Source organism: Lepisosteus platostomus, chromosome 8, assembly GCF_059453375.1.
Source record: "Lepisosteus platostomus isolate fLepPlt1 chromosome 8, fLepPlt1.hap1, whole genome shotgun sequence".
NCBI lineage: Eukaryota > Metazoa > Chordata > Actinopteri > Semionotiformes > Lepisosteidae > Lepisosteus > Lepisosteus platostomus.
In genome coordinates, this window is record NC_142618.1 from 463,201 (window position 1) to 484,956 (window position 21,756).

At 39.6% G+C, this 21,756-nt stretch overlaps 1 protein-coding gene across 1 annotated transcript in view; it reads left to right on the forward strand.

Moving 5' to 3' along the window:
• The first annotated feature begins 420 nt into the window (after positions 1-420).
• Positions 421-21,756, forward strand: part of LOC148655472 (histamine H3 receptor) — a 32,865-nt gene continuing 11,529 nt past the window's right edge. The window contains exons 1-2 of the mRNA XM_088641985.1: positions 421-1,416; positions 6,903-7,069. Of these exons, the coding sequence (XP_088498111.1) occupies positions 1,131-1,416; positions 6,903-7,069 (453 nt within the window). The 5' untranslated portion in view covers positions 421-1,130. The remainder of the gene's footprint in view (positions 1,417-6,902; positions 7,070-21,756) is intronic.

Sequence of the window (21,756 nt, forward strand, 5' to 3'; positions counted from 1 at the left end):
TCACCCTCAATTACAGAGACCCTTCACTGGATTGATCTGTCAATAAGTCGTTCACTGGGTCGCCTTTATAACTCCATCTATTTCCTATTTCCCTAAAACACTACGGGGACGCGTATGCCTCTTTAAAAAAGATCTCTAGTGCCCAGTGAAGTAAGAAAAACGTGAATGCAGATAGTTATCAAGCTTCAGAGTGACCCAAATTCAGATCTGAAACAGTAATGTACAGCATAAAGGAGATAATACTTTAAAAAGTAAACGAGTGCAAACTTCTTAATTAAACCAAGGAAATATGTGCATTAGCAAAAGGGTTGCTTTCTTCTTTGGGGAATTCTTATTTCTACTAGTACAAGTACTACTTATTATTATTTAATATTTGCTCCGGATGTTTGTGGTGACAGCGAAGACATGCTAAAACCATTTTAAGCAGTTAGGAATATCGGCTGTGGTGATCAGACCTTTGGTTAAACTGATGTCAACAGGCAAGAATGAAATAACGAGAAAAGGCGACGAGAGCAGCCTGTCGGAGAGGTAAGGGCACTGCACACGTCTCCGGTGCAACAGAGCCATTGATTGTATCAGGAGTCAAATCTACAGCTTCAAAGAGGCAACACAGCGGACCCTGCACAGCGCTAACACGATTTCTTTCTGTACTTATCGATTGATTTTTTTTGACGAGCAAGCACGCTTAGCAACTAACTGTAGTTAGTTCTGGATAACTGTAACGTTTTTTTTTCTGCCAGGTATTATTATACCTGGGCACCTGTCACACATCAAAGCGCAAATAGTTTGTAATGCTGATTGTGAAGTCACGGGCTTCGTGAGAGTTGGGTGTCTGGCGCTTCATTTGTAAAATAAAACTAGACATTCTTCGAGTTTGACATCAATATGGACTTCAAGTACAGCCTACGTGACATCTTTATTTGTATATTATCATTTTAATTATACATACGATTTGAGTGCACAGCGTCCGTCTGTTTAATGGATCTGAAGTATTTACCAAATCTACTTTGACAATAACAACGAAGAAAAAAAATCTGCACGAAGCAACGCTCTTCAGTTTTATAATGCGCCTTTTAAAAAGTCCACAATTGAACAGCGGAATTTACATTTAATATACATTTTACACTTTTATGAAAGAATATTCTGTATTTCCAACAAAGAATATGGGAGGGGATATCCCAGGTCTGAACATAAGCTCGGATTCGGCTTCATCAGGAGATTCTGCTAAAATCAACGGGACTGACGCCGCTTTCTCCGGATATATCATGGTGATACTGGCTGTGCTGATGGTCACCCTTGTGGTTGTAACGGTGCTGGGAAACGCACTGGTGATCCTTGCTTTTATTGTGGACAAAAGCCTGAGAAATCAAAGTAACTATTTCTTCCTAAACCTGGCGATATCAGATTTCCTAGTTGGTAAGTGTCAGAAATCTGAGTGGTTGTCTGCGCTTTATTCTTGTTTTGCGTCATTAACGTCGTCAAAAATGTGCAGGTACAGTATGTCATGATGTTACAAAAACTGTTCATTTCAAAGGAGCAATAACTGTCAAAGTTCAAAAGATAGTCACCTGGGGCAATTACATCCACTTTTGACAATTTCATAACGTTTGATATTTTATTTTTCATTGAATATTAATTTGTATATATCAAGTATTGCAATGCACAGACTTTTCTTTGAAGTTAAAGTTACAACATGTAGAGTGCAACAGTTGTTGTGCCCTGCTGTTGTTATGTATCATACAATAGTGAGAAATGCAATACTGTATATTCACTAAAATGACTCAAAAGCAACGTTTTCTGAAACGTTTTCTTTCTTCTTAGCGGCTGAACTGGTGTTGCAGGTATCATTACTTTGCACGGCATAACGAAACATGTTACTGAAAAACGCTTTATTTCCTGACATGTTATCAAATAAATGTTGTTCTCGTCTTGTTGACTTTACTTCAGTACTGTAGGTCGGAGTTAGAGGCGGACAGGCAATTACACCTGCACACAATTTGTTAAAAAGAGCAAAACCACATTCATTTTTCATTTACCTGAAAAAAATGTCGGACTTCTCGAATGCAAATGCAACGGAGAACTTATTTTTCCACTGTTTTACGAAATACTTTTCATACCAAAACTGCGATCGGAGTTGCACACGTATCGTCACAGGATTCTCCCAGAGTGTGTTGGAGCTAGTGGTTAACAATTCGACCGTTTTCTTGTCACGTCATGATTTCAGTCAGGCTACAGATCTGGGATTTTATTAGACGAGAGCATCGGTATAAAGAATGTACTGTAGCTAGTCCTTCAAAAGTAAATACTGTAGGTTTAAACCGGTAAGCATTTTTTTGGCTTACCATTTTGAAAAAAAAAAAGCCCTTCGTCCAAAAACCACCCTCCTGAGAGAAATGCACAACGCTTCATAATTGATATTATTAAAATTATATTCAGATATTTAACTTTTACTATACTGTACACTGAATGTATTGCTTGTTAAATCCCTTCAAGTTATTACTATAGGCACGACTCGAAATATTGATAATCAATGACCAATTTGAATTGGCACAAGACACACCATGGCTTCGCCGCCGGTGTTGGTCTGTTTTTGTTTGAAACAGATCTGTACGGCACTAGCCTTCCTTGTCAGATCAAAGAGAGCAAATTAAGTCCACGTATTTCATCTCCTCATCTTTGCTCTTAACAGTCATTTCTGAAGTAAAAAGTAAACATAACTAAAATAGATGTTTTACTCAGTTGAAGACCTTAAACTATGCTTCACCGATAAGACTTGCACCTATTTGATTTAAATATTGTACGAAAGTACAGTATAAGCAAGCTTTGAAATGAATATGGTTCTGATAATCGTACTGTTAATTATATTTTGATAGTTGAGGGAGGCTGCCGATTATCAAGCATGGTGAATCTTTCTGTACATGCAGAGTAATATTAAAGCAAACAAATTATTTGAAGAACAAATATTTTGTGATCACAGAGATTTCATTTTTTATTTAATTGTCTTGCTTGTCTGATTTTTCTTCCTACTTAAGAATTCTTCAAGTCCAGTTTGATCCTTGAGTTGTAGTAGTCTGCTATTATTATTCTCCATATTTAGAATGAGAGGAGGATATTGAAAAGTACATTGGATACTGTCAGACAAAACACTGCTAAACTTAGCTTTAATGTTTTTGGGGGTTTCTTTGGTTAAAAATCAAAATAAAAAAATTATTCACCTTGAAAATATGCATTATTAATATACAATTGTAGGATCAATCAGTGAAGCTCTTTATTTTACCATGTAGTTATAATCTCATAGAATTTTAATTTATTGTATATGGCAAATCAGTTTACATAACCACACCTGCAGTAATGTGGTAATTTTCCATTTGCATCTATATTTGAAAAACAGTATAATGCCATAAAGTGTAGATGAATGGTACCCTCAATTAATTCATCTGTGTTGTAGTGGAAAGGAAAGGCTAGATTACAAGTTTATAATTACCATGCATACCTTGAGATGTAAGCTCTCTGTGGTTGAAAATGTATTGAGTTTACCATTTTGTGTTTTACCTCACAATTCATGTCTCAATAAGCCAATTGAGCCAAGTGCACTTGACACAGAAAGCTGCCATGAGCAAGGGGAGGTGTATTCTGCTGTTTTATTTTTCCGTTAGTAATCCTTAGTTTCGGAACTCTACAACACTTCAGTCATTTACAAGCCATTTCATTCAGATTTCATCTCAAATGTCACCCTTTTTATTCTGTGCACATCGTGCCTAGACAGGTGCAAATCAGGTACAGAAGTCACATCAGGCAGTTGAGTTTGATCCCAATGGTTGTGTTAGTTACTGTAGCTTAATGCAGCTGAATGTTGGTGTGTCTGTGTAACAGGGAGCATGCTCTCTGCCAGTTACAGAAGTCTCTGAAGTCTGAAAGACAATGGTGAACTCTGCTGAAGAGTTGGCTTTCTGTTATTAATAACGTATCATAACGTATTAATAACGTATCATATCCCAGGTCAGGAAATGGGAGATGGAGTAGTGCAAGTCTGCTATGTCTCTGTAGCGGAGCAGAGGGATTGGGATGGTATAAATGGGCCGAACCACCAGAGGGCGGCAGTGCGGCAGTCGGAGAAATGCAGTCTTTGCCTTCTCACAGTGGAATCGGTGAACATGCGGCACCTGGGGTTCCCAGCTCCCTATATAAGCACTGGCTGAAGAACCAGAGTTGGTTTAGTGAGACGCTCATGGTTACTTGGAGTAGACAGTTTAAAACATTTTAGGGAGAGATAATTTAGGAGAGTTCTATTACCTAACATAATACTTCATTGCAACAAGGTTAAGACTTGACATCTTGTGTAGAAATCTTGATCGTTTTCCGTCGGGACGCCAGTCAACAGGCAGACGGTTAAAGAGCAAACAGAATCGAACTGGTGAGGGATTTTCCACTGCTATTGGTTAGAGATCGTATTGGAACATACAGTGAATTAGGACTGTAAGGACGAGAAGCGAGCATAACACTGAGCTGGTTCCCTGGGCAGTTTATTTTCCCCTGATTTGGTTTGGATTTCATGAGCCGGACCCTGTGCTCCGCTACCATCTGGGGGGATCCGTCACTGACTCCTTCCAACCTATCATGGCTGGCCAATACGGCAGCAACTCTAAGTTTAGATTTTGTCACGGACGTCCAAAGGGACTAACCGTGGGGAGCAGGAGAGTGGAAAAAGACCCATATGCGTAGCGGCGAGACGGGAAAAAGGCCCGGGCTCATTAGTGCAAAGAGTTCAGGAATGCCGTATAGAAACCTATGCCCTCAGGGAGCGGACGTGGGGCGCCCTGGTGCTAGGCGGGTCTCAGGACATCCGAACGTCAATGCTGCGCGAGGACAGAGTGCAAGACCCGGAAATATATAGCCCAAGGGAAAGAGAGGGACAGGAAGGACAGCAGACCGGAAACTAGGGACAGGACAGAGAAGGAGCACCCTCTGGCTGCAGAGGGCGTGACAGATTTGTCACGCCAGTCCTCAACAACTCCCAGGACAACAGAGGACAGCTGACAGCAGACAGGAGATATTGTAGGAATTCCAGTCTCTGGGTGTACAGGAAGAGACCATGAAGACACCATGAAGACACAGTGCTTATCAGAGTTTTTTGACACTGGTTGATTACATCTTGAAGGCCCGGTCTGCGTAGATGCTGCCATATGAGGAACCAAAGCCAAACGTGCGGAAGATCCAGGTACAGGGCATCCTGTTAGTTGATTCCAGGGGTAACTAACCAGGAGACAGACCAGAACAGGAACCATGTCTATCAGAGAACCAAAGCAAATAGTGGACTACCGATACCATAGAGACAAATGCGAGCCGATCATCTGCATGATCACTGGGTAGAGGCACAGTTTTCTGAATGTCAATGTCATGCTTGAAGGGCACTTGAATGTTCTTGTGTGCATGAGCTCACAGCAGGCCACCTGGTGGGTGTACAGTAGGTACCTTTACGTCTATGGACAAACACCTGTTTACTGTTCAGTCTGAAGTCGCTGACACTAGATAAGAATGAAGATCCTCAACATCTTCTGTTAGGTATTGAGCTTCCCGAGATCCAAGAATAGGTGGAAAGAAATATCCTTATTGTGAACCAGAAAATAAATGGAATAGAAATCCCTTTCAATGTCTACAGCATCTACTGGGAGAATCATTCTGCTCTTCATTCAGGATGCCAATGTGGTGAAACAAGGCAAGATGCCAACAGCATGCCCAAGAACAAGGATGATCAACCGTAGAACTGCAGTTGCTAGCCCTCTGTAATGGTGTGCAGGACCTAAGGATCATGATCAGTCATCACCTGACTGACTTAATTGTTTTAGCCAGAAGGCATGTTGGCTCAGCAGTCTTGTTCAGTCAGGTATGAGTGTGTGCAGGACTGGGATGGGAAGCATATTTAATTCCTTTGTCTTCTCTGAGGATACTTTGCATCCCGTGCTGTCATGAGAGCTACAGTGGAGGTAAGTTTCACTGTAGAAGAAAAGCCACCAACTGCTATAAAAACTCTTTTGCTTTGTGAGACCTCTTCAGGAGATGGTTCTGACGTTGGGCACTGCTTTTTGCAACAGACCAAGGTCTTATCAATAGCAGAGATGACAGCTGCTTGGACAAGAGCTGCCACAGAGTCTCCCCAAGTGAAAACGTTCCCACTGTGTGAGCTGCTTGCATTGCTACCCATTCCCTACAAATATACCCATCAGGCAGTGAGAGTCACTGGGAGGCTCAGTTCCTCCAGGAAGACAGAATCTCTTCCAAGACATCTAGAAAACAGGGAGTAGATTGAGGCCTGCTGAGGCCACCATGAAGAATAAGTAGTGCTGCTTAAGAAAGTGAATTGGACATAGTGAAGCAGAGTCACGGCCCTTAGTGGGTGGGTTGTCCCATGGATTTTCCATGATTAAATCTGTCACTGAGAAGGCAGAAATACCCTCAAGTGGCCAAAGAAGAAAAGGCAATGGTAGGTTGAATAGATCTACGTCCTGCAAGTGAAAGGTACCCAGGAGCTTTGAAAGCACTGTGAGGGAGGCTATAGGATCATCTTCCCACACAAAGGACATTTTCCCAGGGATGACATTTTGCTCCTAACACCCTATCCAGAACCTTTCCAAAAAAAATGAACAGATAATAGCAAATAGCAAATATTGTTGCTCTAAAGGCCCCCTTAAGAAGTGACTCTATTAAGTAGGTAACAGTTCAATATCATTTTAAAAAGTGGACATTTGCTTGAGGTGGCATATACAGTACTGTTAATGAATTTTAATGCTTATGTGCATTACCCTCAATATGGTTGTTATTGCTTGGTTTTAGAAAAGCTTTACTATTCTGTAATGACATTTCAAGCTGTCTTTTATTTAATAACTTCTATCTGTGCATTTCAGGTGCTTTTTGCATTCCTATCTACATCCCTTACATCCTGACAGGAAGATGGATGCTTGGGAGAGGCTTATGTAAGCTCTGGCTAATCATAGATTACCTGCTGTGTACTGCTTCCGTCTTCAATATTGTCCTGATAAGTTACGATCGCTTCCTCTCTGTAACCAGAGCTGTAAGTATTTTTGCCCTTTTTATTCTCCACCTTCACTTTAAGCATGTTTGTTATATATCAATTACCTTGCTGAGAAGATAACCTGTGTCATTTTCTCAAATATTTGAGATTGTAATTCACAGGCAAGTCGCTGATTATGTCCCAAATGATTTTTACTATGGAAAATATAATTTATATTCTAAACCAGTTTTTGAATCAAACTGTGACACTGCCGGATACTAATGGTTGCACATTCATTAGAACAATGTGAAAAAACACCATGTTTGTTTGTGAGTGCAAGGTACTGTAGATGGTGAAGGAGAATTTTGAACAAAAGTTTGTAGCCTGACTGTACTGAGCTGTTGAAAAAGAAGGTGCTTGTAATTTGTTTCACAAAATTAGGCATGTATAACAAATATGCTAAAGAAAAGTAGCTTTAAAGTACTGTACAAGCCAACATGATTTTGTAAAAACAAAACTAATCTAATTTCAGATCTGAGCTGCTCTTTACTTGTACCTTGTCCTGCTAGACTAAAGTTGCATAACTGCAATTCAATTATCAGTCTAATGTATACAATTTTGTTTTTTTTCCTGAAAAAAAAATCTGAGCTGTGGAACTATGGAGCCATCTTCAGGTGTTAGGGCTACATCTACAAAACGTATTTTCCCTTATTTTTATTTTTCAGTGAGGAATTAATCTCTGCTTTTTCCTTTGCAGCTGAAAAGATGTTGAAGTTCTCCATTCTGTCCTCTGCATCATTGCTTAATTAATTTATAAAAAAGAATATCACTAGATATCTAGGTAATTGCAACATACAGCATAGACAGGTTATAAATATCCATCATTAATATGGAGTTTTAGAGCATATAATCACAATTTTTTCTAAGAAAATGGGCACTTAACTTTCATAATGGCATTTAACCTACTCCTTGTAAAGAAACAATTTATTGTGTATGTGTGACAGGCCCTCCCCTCCACCAGGTAGAAGTGAGGGTCACTCATGATGGTTGAGAGTAGAAGTCCAGGTTATCTTTGCCTTTTTAGGTCACAACAAGAAGCCCCAACTACGAGTGCCATACACACGCATTATCTACCACGTACAAAAGTGCTAGAGTAGTCTAATCTAATTTCCCACCTCACATCCAGTGTGGCTATTTGCAAGAATCAGAGTCTTTCATATAGTTGCTTCTGGTGGCAGTTTGGCTGTAAAATCATCCCCATTTGAAGCCGACCTCCCACATTACATTAAATTAGGATGTGCTGCTGGTGGCTTTGAGTTTCTGCACCTTTTCTTCAGATGACCTGCCAGACCACATGCAGTTAATCTAAATAAAACTTAAGGAATCAGGTCTATTTTAATTTATTTTTCCTTATGAAAAACATATTTTCTATACATGTACAGTACATGTACAGTATGGTGCAATACATGCAACCTGTACTTGTACTCTATCAGTGCAAATGTGCTGGTACAAGATAATGTTACTGTAGTTCAATTTTTTCATGTATTTCCAAACTGAAAAGGCCTGTTTGCCACGCTCTCTCAACATTTTCAACAGGTTGATGTGTTGCCTGTGTTTCTAGCTGCTAAAGGGACCCAGACAGACCTTAGCTTGACCAGCTGTTATTTATTAAAGCTTTCTGCAATCTGTGTTTTTCCATATATGTGGGAAAGCATGGCATTAAATTGCCATTTGTGAAGATGACTCACATGTTTACGGTTCAGTGTGATTTGAGTCCACTTCCAACAGTTTAAAATCTTGTGACTTGTGATGGATCTTTTTTGTCAGATTGCTTGGCAGGAACCTTGTTCAGTTATTTATGAGCTGCTGCTATGTTATAACAGATATTACTTGCCTGGGAAACATCACTAAATGTATTTAATGCTCGTAAGCCACATATGCTATAATTTTTTTAAATATCAGATTGTAGATGTGACAGTCTTTTGTAATGGTTTCGACAACACGCTGTCTAGCTTTTCTTAATGTGGTGTTTGGTATTCTGAATGCAGTACATAACATTACAATGGATAGATAGTATGCTATACAACTTGAAAACTTGTGTATGTCTGAGCATATATATTTCAGCCTCTTCATGATAAATCACCTGTCTGTCGTAGCTAAGCTTTCCCATCAGATGCATGGTTGTGAAACAGACTTCATTGTCCTTCACTGCGGGGAATATTTTATAATAGCCAGTGATTCGGGATGTGTTCATTACTTTAGATCAGATTTATTGTAGTGGCTTTATTGCCAACTTTTGGTTTTAGATGAACAAAAACCTTCCGTGTCTGTTATTTAGACTGATCACAACATTTCATAGGACTTCTTTGAAGAAGTAAATGGGAGGATGAAAATTAGGGAAAAGGGATTAACAATAAACAATGACAGATTATGCAAAAATCCAGAATGTCGAGGCAACAGTAAAAAAAACATAGTTCCATTAAGATGTCAAAAGGGCGCAGAGAGTGTACATAGAAGAAAATAATAGAGGAGAGAGGTCTGAGATTCAGCATATAGAAGTGTAAGATTATGGTGGCTGGAAATACAGGATCGTGGATGAAAATTTAAAGGGAAAAAAAGGTACTCACATATCTTTGAAGTTCAATCAACTAGGATGGTTCTTTTTATGAAGACATAAAAATAAGAATTAGAATTAGGTAAGCGGGGGCTTTTGGCAAATTCATAAATATTTTTAATTGAAAATGGTGCTCTCAAAGCAAAGTTGAACATATTCACAGCAATGGAAGTGAAAATCAAAAGAGGTGATTTGGAAAATAATCTGCAAGAGCAGACATTAATGTATCTAGGGTGTACTGTATGTTACAGAATGATGAATGAGCCATTCAGTAATCATGTTTATCATTTATTGCTAATTTGATGCCAAAAAGAAAAGAAAAAATCTCTTTGAGTGTTACTACCGCATTGAATAATTCAGTTTCTTGTAAAGAAATTCCAAAACTGGACATTAAAGTTAGTTCAGTAGATCTCAAATCTTATTTTTATTCAAATATCTAATAAAAAGCTTTCATGTTTCATGGTCCTTCTGGAGATCAAAAGTCTTCATTCATCTAATTTAAGAGCTACCTAAATCAAAGAGAGCTGCCCTGCCTTTACCATCCTTTTCCATAAGACCTGTTGTGCTACTCTAAAGACACACAAGACAAGTGGTTTTGAAATTGATTAAATGTGTTACCAAGGTGTGAAATGCTGTGCCTTCTGTTTGAAGTGGAAGGAGATTTCTTTTCCTCTTGCTTCCCCCGTTTTCTTCTTTCGCACTTAGAAAATCTATATTTGAATGCACCTTTAATGACAATATATAAAATATATTATAGTGTACTATAATATACTGTACATAGAGAAAACATGATTGGATTGATTTGAGATGGCGCCATTCCATGGGGACATCTCAGGTGCTGTTATTTTAGGACCCAGGTTATGTTATTTTTGTGTTATGTGTCGTTTTCTGTGCAAACAATACGCGCGCGACCATCACCTGCGACCAACACTCCTGGACTTGAGATTTACAGGTTTACTCAAGTACAGAGCAAACAGAGACACGGAAGAATGGGTAAGAGGAGTGGCGTGTTCTGCTTGCAATCCCTGGGCAATAAGATCGACGAACTTCACTGTCGCTTCAACACTCCGCTGGACTTAAGAGACTGCTGTACAGAGGGGACCCCACAGCTGATCCTACCGGCAAGGAGAAAGGAGACGATTATTAATAACCTTTGGTGCACTGACATAGACATTCTCTAGAGGTCTTGCTCATCTAATCTGGAATACCTCACTACCTTTTAGCTGCATGCTGTACAGCGTCTTTAGAAAATATGAAAAAATGCATCCGGAAGCTGTTTCTATCATGGTGGGCACTTTCAACACGTCTCTGTTCCCACTAGAGGCAATAACACACTGGATCTCTGTTACACCGCCAATTAATTAAAGGAGCATACCGCTCCACTTCACGACCACGACTTCGGGAAGTCTGACCACGCCTCTGTGCTCCTTTTTCCTGTTAACAAACAGGAAGAAGCTAAAAAGCGCTACCTGCAGTAAAGACCGTGCAGCGCTGGTCACATGCAGACCCGCAATTACTAATTGGTGTGATTCAAAGATTCTTCCACTGATCTAAATTAGTTTGCAGAAGTGGTCACATCCTACATCAGTTATTGTGTGGATAGATGTGTTCCTACCAGGAAAATCCGGATAATATCCCAATCAGTAGCCCTGGATTAGCAAAGACATTCGCTGCAAATTTAAAGCGCAGCCTGCTGCCTTCCAATCAAGTGACAGAGAACTGTATAGAAACCCTGGAGAAAGCTACTAAACTGGCAAAACAGGAATACAAGGACAAATTAGAAAAACAGCTTGGGGGCAACTGAAGGCACATGTGGCAGAGCTTTCAAGATATCATGAACTATAAAGACAACATGAGCGTTGTTTCCTCCGCTGATGCATTTCAGTCAGATGAGCTGAAAACCTTTTAGTCCTGCTTTTGAAGCTCAGAACACTGAGCCTGCTATCAAGACAAAATCAAGTCAGCAAACTAGGGAACTTTGTGTCTCTCTAAACATGAGGTGTGAGGAGCCTTTAAGAGAGTGAGAACCCGTACAGCAGCCGGCCCAGATGGTGTCTCCTTTCGTGTCCTTAAAACCTGTGTTATCTCCTTTATACACAGACATTTTAAACCTCTCTCTGTCCCTGTCAGACGTACCAGAGTGCTTCAAGGAACAACAATTGTGCCACTGCCCAGGGAGACAAAGGTAACTTGTCATGAAGTACCTTGAAAGCATAGTATTGTCATACTGTATATAAACTGCACTGTCCCAGACTCCCTCGACCCACTTCAATTTGCTTACTGCACAAACAAGTCAGTTGTTGATGCCATATCTCTAGCAATACATACAGCCTTTGAACATTTAGACAATGTTTAAACTTCCTAGGGTCCTTGTATTCCTTTATACCGTATTTAGATCTAATGCATAATTAGATCTTCAAGGAGCTTTTCTTCTATGCTCAGAATAGAAGATGACGGGGTCCCATCCAGGACCTTTTGCTTCTCTTGAGGACAAATTGACTAAAAGGGAGGCTGTGTAGTGACCCTGCAGCAGAAACTCGTATGCTGTTATTTGTAATGTTCAGTGTACATGTGTGAGCCTGAATGTGTGAAGTTTTAGAGTTGCTGGCTGTAGGTAGTTGTTGCGCCACCAAAAAAGAAAATCAGTCAAACTTCAGCTATATATGTGCCACCTTGTTCATGATGCAAAGAAAAGGGTCAGGGTTACAATATATTTGGATTATTTAAATAAGAAAATAATGCAACGATTCCCATTAGTCATTTCCCGTAACTCTCTTCTAATGAGTTTTAGGAACTTTGGCTCATTGTTCCTTACAGAACTACTTCAAGAACTCGAAACTGAGGGTTTCCTTGCATTTAACAGTTCACAGTTCACTTTTCAGTGGGATTTAGATCCACACTTTGATTTGACTAATCCAAAATGTAAAAGCTGTTCTTCATCAGCCAATCTGTGGTAGATCTGCTTGTATGATCAGGATCACTTTCTTGCTGCATGACCCACCTTTAGCTCAGCTTCAGTTGTATGGCCTGACATTCTCCTCCAGAATGTGCTGATTTAACATTGAATTCAGGGTTCCATCAATGACGGCAAGCTGTCTGGGTCCTACAACAACGAAGCTGCCCCGAACCATATTATTGCCACTACCATGTTTGACAGCAGGGATGAGGTTCTTTTGTTGGAATGTTTCCAAAAGGTTGCAGCTTTTCACTTATCTTTCCAGAAGATATTCCTTCATTAGCTTGTGAATCAATCAGGTCCTCTTTGGTAAACTTGAGATATGGGGAGTGTTTTTTAGAGAGCAATGTTTTCTCCCTGCTTATCCTCCCAAGAAAATTATTCCCATTCAGTCTTTTCCTGAGGCACGAGGCATGAACATTGATATTAGGTGCAGAGAGAGAAAGAGGCCTGCAGATCTTCAGATGTTACTCTGGGGTTCTTTGTGATTTCCTGGTTGATTTTCTGGGTTGATCTCCTGGAGATCTTGGCATCATGGCCAGTCCTGCATAAAGTCACTGTTGTCTTGAATGTTTTCCTTTTCTTTCTGTCGACAGTTGATCAAGGAGCCACAAATGTTTAAAATGGTTTTACAACCCTCTGCAGATTGATGATGACCAACTACTCTTTTTCTACAGGCTCTTTTGATCATGGCATGACATGTTTCCACAAATGTCTGTTGTGAAGAACTCTCAGTCCATCATTTCAATGATTCCAGCTATATCATAATTACACGATAACTCATCAGCTTTGATTTACAGTATGTTCCTAATACTCTTGACACTTACTGTAGTTACATTATAAGCATTAAAGGACATAGTGCTTTAATATTTTCTTTTTCCCTTTGGTTCTCCTTTACCCCCTGTGTACTTCCCTTGTACTATTTATTTGGATTCTCCCTGCTTCACTTCTTTTTTAAATAAATTTCAGCTCCTCCATAGAACCTTGCCCAAGATGACTGGTCCCTAGTCCTTCTCATTAAGAAGTAATCTGTCATGTCTGTTTAGACAGCCTTTTCCATATTAAGGTTTCCAGTGACCATGAAAGCTGAATGTTTTTTCAGCACGTGGCATCCTGACCCATGTGCTGCATTTCCTGATGAGCATTTTCAGTTGTTCATATTTAAATTGATGTAGACAGAATTCCTGAGAAAACCTCTGATGTGTGACTGCTCATCAGTTTGTTTCTAAGGTCTTTGAATTGGTTTCGTATCAGAAGTGTGTTGTTTATGCCGATGTCACTTGTCCATAAATGAATGACAATCTTCATTAGCCTTTCCTTGGAACTGTCTACACTTTGCACAATGAGGCCAGATCCAGTGAGACAGCATACTGTTGTTGACCCAGGGTCCTTGACACATATCTCAATTACAGTGTTTCTGACACTAGTCTCCAGTGACCACCTCTTCTCTTTTGCTTGTGCAGCCGGTGGCACTGGCACTGATTGAGATTATTCTTGCTGTGTCTGGATGTCATTATCTGCGGGTGGTGTCTTGGAAGTGGCTGCCTTGAGCTTCAAATTCCTGACTTGTTCTAGGCCCTGAAGTGGAGCAACCTTGTTTGACGATGTGCGTTTAGATGGCACTGTAGTTCTAAACTGCATATTCATTTTCCATTTAGAACTGTAGCCGGTTCCTGAGAGTAGCGAGGGAGAAGCATACAGTATGTGTGGGAGTAAGAATAAACACACATTTGACAGATGTAAACAAAACCTTGTGTTTTCTTGGAGAAAATAATTATCTTTAGGATTAGTGATAAGGAAACGAGGAAATATGGGTGATGATTATGAACACACATTTTTACATGAGAAGCAAAATGAAACATTCACGCGTGCAGACAGCGCAACTTCTGAATCACACTAGGGCATAGAAACAGCCAAAGAGAGAATGACATCGGAGAGCCTCGTGGGGAGAGCACTCGCAACTACACAAGCAGTCGTGGGAGCTGGTAGCCAGCTGTATAGTCGTATATGTATCTCAGTGTGAGAACAGTATGGGCTGACTATAATGGTCCCAGAGGAGCTGGGAAACACCGAACATAAGAATATAAGAAAGTCAGGCAGGAGAGGAGCAAAGGTGAGCTTTGCTGGGAAGAATCTGTCTGATACTTCTCTCAATATAAGTGTACAAGTCTTTGTAGACCATCTGAAACTGGATTTGATTTGAGGAAATTGATGAAGGGAAACAGTTCACCTGAGTCCTGCTATAAGCAGGTGGTGAAGGGCTAGCGATGCAACAGTTTATAAGACCATTGTTAGCGAGAGGCAGTTCCCCAATTCCCAATGGGTTAACTAATTATCCGATCTGTTAATGAAGAAAAATAGTCTGGTTCCTTGGCAGGTTGTTGAGAATTCTCAGAGGAGGTGAGTCAGAACATTAATACACATAGAGGAGAGTACTATAGTACAAATGGCAGCATCTCAAAGGTATATTCCCTAAGGTCAGGGGAAGCAGGGTGTCCGGTCCTGACTGGTGCTTTCTCTGGCGAAGGGTTGGTAACTTTAGGTGAAATCTGCAAAGGACCGCATGGCAACAGGACCCTCTGAATACAGGATACAGGAATGCCACGGTCCTAAAGCTCGTATCATACCTTTGGACGGCACAAAAATTATGGTCTGGTTCGGAGGCAAGCAGGTGCTCCATTAAACTACCTACTGTAGGACCAGCTGTTTTCTGTGAGCTTCCTGTAGGTTCTTTGACAAAGAGAGGTGTGTATCTTCACGATGGATTTTAGCTGCGGTGGTTTCGGTGTTGCTTTCCTGTGTGCTGATTTCGTGATTTTGTTTTTACAAAGCCTTATTTGCATTATGTCTATTCCGTTTTTGAGAATTTTTCATGGAAGTTCCCTTTTAGTTTAGGAAAATAAGGTGTTGTACTAAATGCTTATTTGTCTATTTCTGTGTGTCAGGACTATCAATCACAGCACACTGACTGTCAGTTTGGCAAAATAATTCTTTCTCTATTGGTTCTGAAAGTCATATGATGTTCGTACATACTGCATGACCCATTATGACCAAGAGCTGTGTAAAATATTGAAAACCAAGCTTATACAGTATGTTAATATTTATACATACGCAATTTCTTTGTGCAGTTGGGATCTTTTTACCATCTCCTGTAGGTGGTGAACTGGGTTACATGTCAATTTGTCATTTCACGGTGGTTCCCTGCACTGAACCCTTGTGAATATCGAGACCTTACTGTACTTACTGTATTTAGACACATTGTCCATTTTTTGTATAAGCTACCTGGTTTTTGCGTTTGTTTCTTTTGCTTGACACATGGGGGTTTCAAATGTGATTTTTTGTTCTACTGTAGCGCTTCATCACAAGCACCCTTAAGCAAATTTATACTGCTGTTCCTTTGCACACAAATCTCTCCGAAGGGAAACGTTTGGAAAGTGTGCAGAAAGGGCATAAAAGAACAGTATCCACTGGCGAACTGGTCATCCTTAGACATTGGAACAAGTTAAAGGTTTATTCCATGCTGAAAAGAGAAGGAAGCAAACAAAGTGTTTCGGCTGTGTAGCCTTCTTCGGGTGTGAAGATGGTGTGGAGCTGTTAGCTGTAAAAAAATCCTTAGCTTCTTTGATGTTGTTGTCAGAAAGGGTAGAAGGGAGAAAATGGTAGAGAGCATTAGTTTCCATGAAATTTGTTGTAGAAGTCTCTGAGTGTTAACGTTGTGTTTCCTTTCTTCTCTTTTCAGCATGGAATAAACCTTTAACTTGTTCCTTTGTGGACTACACATGCTGACGCAGCTACCTACTTTAAATCCTTAGACGTTTTCCTGTAAAGTCCAAGACCACATTTTAATTGCGTTCAGTAAAGTGAATGAAGTATGCTGACGTCTTAAAAACCTCCAATTTTACCTTCATTTAATCAATGCTTATGCTTAATTTTTCCATGTTAATGCAATCAACATACTTAAACTCCATATAATGAAGTCAGATCACGTAGGGTGATCAGTTAAAGACAAAAATGTCAGAAGTAAAACATAACATCTAGATTGTTATTATTATATTTTTTAATCCTAAAACAAAAGGTCAAGCTATGCAATATCTTCACCTCAATTTGAAGAAAACTGTCCTAGAAACAAGCATAACAGACAGTAGTGTGGTTTTCATTTAGCTGCTGAAATATAGCCTTCAATATTTTATATCTCTATTATGACATTGAATCACAGGCTATAGTAGAGGTCAGCCTGCCAAAATGACATATATAAAGAATACATACAGTATAGTCATTTGGAGGGATTTCTGCTTATTGATTGTGATTCTTTTCTGAATCTTTAAAATGAAGATTTGTTTTTCCAAATTAGCTTTTTATACCTGAAGATTTAAATGTTTCTGGTACTGTGAATATATGTTAAAAAATAACTTTATAATAATTGAAATTTCTATAAACTGTACCTTTGCAAAGAAAACAAAATGTAAAATATACAGTAATATAGTGCATGTTGTAACATAATTTTTGCTGTTTTTAATAATTTAATTTTTAAAGGGAGAGTTCTGTTTTGAAAAAATAATTTGAAAGTAAAAAAGTCTAAGTAAACCAGACGGGATTCCATTTTTTAATCTGACATATCCAAATATGCACAAATCCAAAGAGATGTGCAATACACTGCTGGGCCCTATTGATGTAAGGGACCTCAGATGGTCAGTGAGCTTGTATGATTCTTCTGTATATCTGATATGGCTTCAATTACTAAAAAGAAATCAATCACTAAAAAGCAACTGTATCAATAGGGGTTTTATTATTGATAGAGCAGCATTCATCGCAATACAGTTGTACAAATAACTCAGCTATGTACAGCTGACAAAGTTTGCTCTTAGGTACTTTTAATTCTTGGCTTCATTCCTTTTCATATTGCACATGGCACCTTCTGTTGAACAATATCTTTCACTTAGAGAGGGTTTTATCATCTTAGTCATACAGCAGGCAGATGATGAGGCTTCAAGTTGCTTAAGTACTTTCTTTCTAACCTGCTGCAAAATTCACTTCTGTGATATCATTGCAGATTGACAGTGAACAATATCTATTCATCCTGCAACTTAAAAGGAAAAGATCTTTTGCCTGTTCCCTTCAGTGTGGCAGTAAAATGAAAGACTTTCAAACACCTGAGGTTTTATCTTTATATATCAGGTGCAGGTGGAATTTTCAATGTGTTTTTTTAATTCATTTTTGCATTCTGTTAAAACCAAGAGTTATGCCAATCGCCTTGAGCCATTGGCTCCAAGATTCATGTTTTTCTGGTGCATTTTGCTTTATTACTGAGGCATCATAAATTGAAACTGGTGAGAAACTTACTACACATGATTTTTTAGGATAGCCTGCAGTGCACAGAAACCTACACTGCTTAATTGTGAGATGCTTTCAAATTAGTGTTGTTATATTGCACTGTTCTGTATGTATCTGATAATCCCTAGAAATTCAGCATTTATCAAAAGTAAGTCCTGTCTGAAAATGTAATACCACAATATGGAACAAGTAAAGATTTTTTCCATGCTGAAAAGGAACACAGTGTTTCAGCTGTGGAGCCTGCTAAGGCTGTAGAGTACACATACAGTATGTATCTGAGAAGTCAGATAGAAAGTAGGAGTCCTCGGAATGGAAGTCTATAAGTCTGAAATATAATATGCAGTTTTGTTATATCACAATCAAAGATGCTCCCATCAAAGTGTATAAGAGGGGCGAAATGGCCCGATACTAAACTGTTATTATGATTTCTAATTTCAAAAGGATTAATCATCCTGTCAGCTGCATGATACAGTATGTACAAGAAGAAATGACTGACTTAAGGCTGAAGAAAATCAAAAGATAAAGAGGCTGAAGAGAAACGTAAAGGACTACTGAACAGAGGCTTGCAGTGTTTCATTGTCCAATCGGTTGCTGATTTCATCTCATAATATTTCACTGTTTCCTTAATGCTTCTTGCAGTTTGTATCTGCATAAAATGTAGGTTTTGGGAGGAAATACACAAAAGGTGATACTTTTTCATTAGTCCAGTGATTCCCAGCTGGGGACACTTGTACCCCAGGGGGTACGTGAGCAGTTACCAGGGGCTACTGTACGTAGGAAGATTGTGGATTACATTTAATTTACAAAATAGAAATTACTACTTGACATTTTAAAAAATATGTCAAATACCGTTTCACTATCAATCAACATAATTATGATTAGGAACAAAATAAAAGTATAAATAGATTAAATCGGTGAGAAGTTGATGTCTAGCCTATTTATCACAATAATCATCCCTACTGTATGTTATTGCACGGCACGTGCCTCATCTAGTTTCCCACCTACCTATGTCAACTGTGACACCACTTCTTATGATTGAGAGAGGCGCGAAAGCTAGTGTGCAAAAGCAGAGAGCTAATGGATAAGTGGTTGAAACATCTGGCTGCTGCCACTCCAAGTGGCAGTAACAGTAGGAATTCAAACTCAGGTGAACCTACCGAAAAAAAGAAAAAAGGAGACAAAGCCCACACATCGCCAGTTCCAGAATCAATGTGTTTTGTATGGCTTTACATGTACGGCCGCGGACCACCACAGCCACTGTGTTTTTTCTACGGTGAAGTGCTAATGAACAGGCCTATGAAGCAAGCCCATCTACAGTGGCACCTGAGCACCAAACACCCCTCCTTCGTTGGTAAGACTGGTGCATTTTTCCAACGCAAATTGTCTGAATTCAAGTCCAGTCGAAGCAAACTGAAGAAAGCCACAAGCGTGTCGGCCAAAGTGCTGGAGGTGTCTTTTGCTGTGTCGATACTTGTGGCTCAAGGCAAAGAGGCCCATCCCATTGCCAAGGAACTCCTTCTCCCTGCAGGCATAATTTTGGCGGAAACGATGGTTGATAAGAAACCAGCCGATACAATCAAAACAGTTCCATTATCAAATGATACAGTCTGCCGTCGGATCGGTGACATGTTCCTTGATATTGTTGGCCAAGCGGTGGAGAAACTGAAACAAGCAGGTCAGTTCGCACTGCAGTTGGACGAATCAACAGATATTAGCGGGGAGGCATAGCTGATTGCCTTTGTGCGTTACAAAGAAGAGTCTGATATGAATGAGCGTATTTTGTTTTACAAGAAGCTTACAGGGAAGACTAATGGTGAGGACATATTTCAAGTGATAGACAGTTTTTCCAAGGTTTTCCATTTTCCATTGGAAATCGTGCAATCCTATATGTACTGATGGGGCAGCAGCGATGACAGGGAGATGGCAGGGGCTGGGCGGGCTTGTCAAGAAGGTAAAACGGACACAGAGCGGACGCACTGCGTTATTCACCGGGAGGCATTGGCCAGTAAGAGAATGAGCCCTGACTTAAGTGCTGTTTTGAACGATGTGGTTAAATTGATAAACTCCATCCAGTCCAGGCCTGTGAGTCACAGATTGTTTCAAAGTCTTTGTCAAGACACTGGATCAGAGCATGAGCAGCTACTGCTTCATGATGATGTCCAGTGGCTATCCCATGGCAAAACACTAGTGAGACTGTTTGAACTTTGCACCGAGGTATGTGTTTTTCTGAAGGAGCACCTGTACCCTCTTGCTACACTGCCTGAGGACCCAGAGTGGGTTGTGCATCTGGCTTATCTTGCTGATGTGTTCACCAAACTGAATGAACTCAATTTATCACTACAGGGTAAAGACACACATCCTGAACATGTATGACAAGGTGAATGGATTCATAAGGAAGGTCAAACTGTGGGAGAGGAAATGTGAGGAGGGAGATGTGAGCTGTTTCCCATTGCTTGGTGCCCATCTTACCACCACTGACACAGACAGAGCTGCTGTAGTAAACATTGTGAAAGCACGTGTGTCCAGTGACATTGAAACCAGGTCTGCTAAACTGGACCGGGTCAGGAACAGTGTCAGTGTGACTGAGAGCAGCAGCAGCCTTCCTGCCAGACTGCAGGAACATCTGATGGAGGTGTCCTCAGACCGTGGGCTGAAGATGAAACATGCAGACAAGACCCTGACACTCTCAGTTCTCTCAGTTTTAAATGAACTTCCTCTAAGTTTTGATCTGTTTCCTCTGATTTCTTATTCACTTTTGATTCTGAAAATGTCCCCTGAGTTGACTTTCTCAATACCTTTGAGGATTTTAAATCCTTGAATCAAGTGTGCACCTATGCTCATTAAGTGCTACCAGATGCTTTGAGCTTTCAAATCATCTTTGTCAGCAAAAATGTTAGTTAACTCAGAAAAATGAATCACCAACACAATGGACCAAACCTCTTTCCAAAAGGAGAAAACATTCAAGCTCCATTTTCCAGCTCTTGTTAAAAAAAAAAACAAGAAAAACTTAGGTGTCAAGAATGCAGCATCAGAAAAAAAAAAGATATTGACCAAGTAGTAACCTTTAAACACAACAAAAGAATTGCAGTATACAAAATGACTTAAGTGTTTCTACAAGCCTGAAAAAATGTTTATGACTCCATGTGCTTCTTGGGCGGACTTTATCCTCATTAGCTGGTCCAACTGGTTTACCTCAAGATGGTTCAGCGATTTGCTCTTGATCTGTGCCACAAAAGTCAATTAGTTTTGCCAGTTTCAGTCAGCTCTTCAACTCTTCTTAAAATATTATAGTTTATATTCTTTTATATATCTATAGTGAAAAGAATATTGATGAGGCATCATGTTTGATAACTGCTGAAAATAAGCAACTGTATATTTAATCCCTAGCTGTATGAACACTCAACTAATACACCATTTATAACTACAGCAAAGCCACCACATTTGTGATCTCTCTTAGCTAGTATTTTTAAATGCTGAATGTCCTCCCTATTTTTAACATCAAGTTGGCAAACCATGTTGCCAGTTTTACAAAAGGTTTTAAAAGCAACAAAAACAGTGATTAATATAAATCCCAAAAAACTAAGTTCTTCCCTTGGCTGTAAAATGTGAAGTGCTGGAAGGAATCAGAAAAAGATGGGTAGTCAAAAGACATTTGCATTGCCTTAGGTGGACTGTGCCACTGTTTGATGGTTTTACAGTTGTTAAATGTTTTGTCTTGTTAACTGCTGAAGTCAAATAAGTTAATTATCATAAACATGGAATCATGTTTTTATTTTGATAATTCAGTACTCTTAAGGTGATATCTAAGCGTAATATTTTTTAGACCTTATGAATGGATTGTAAGCT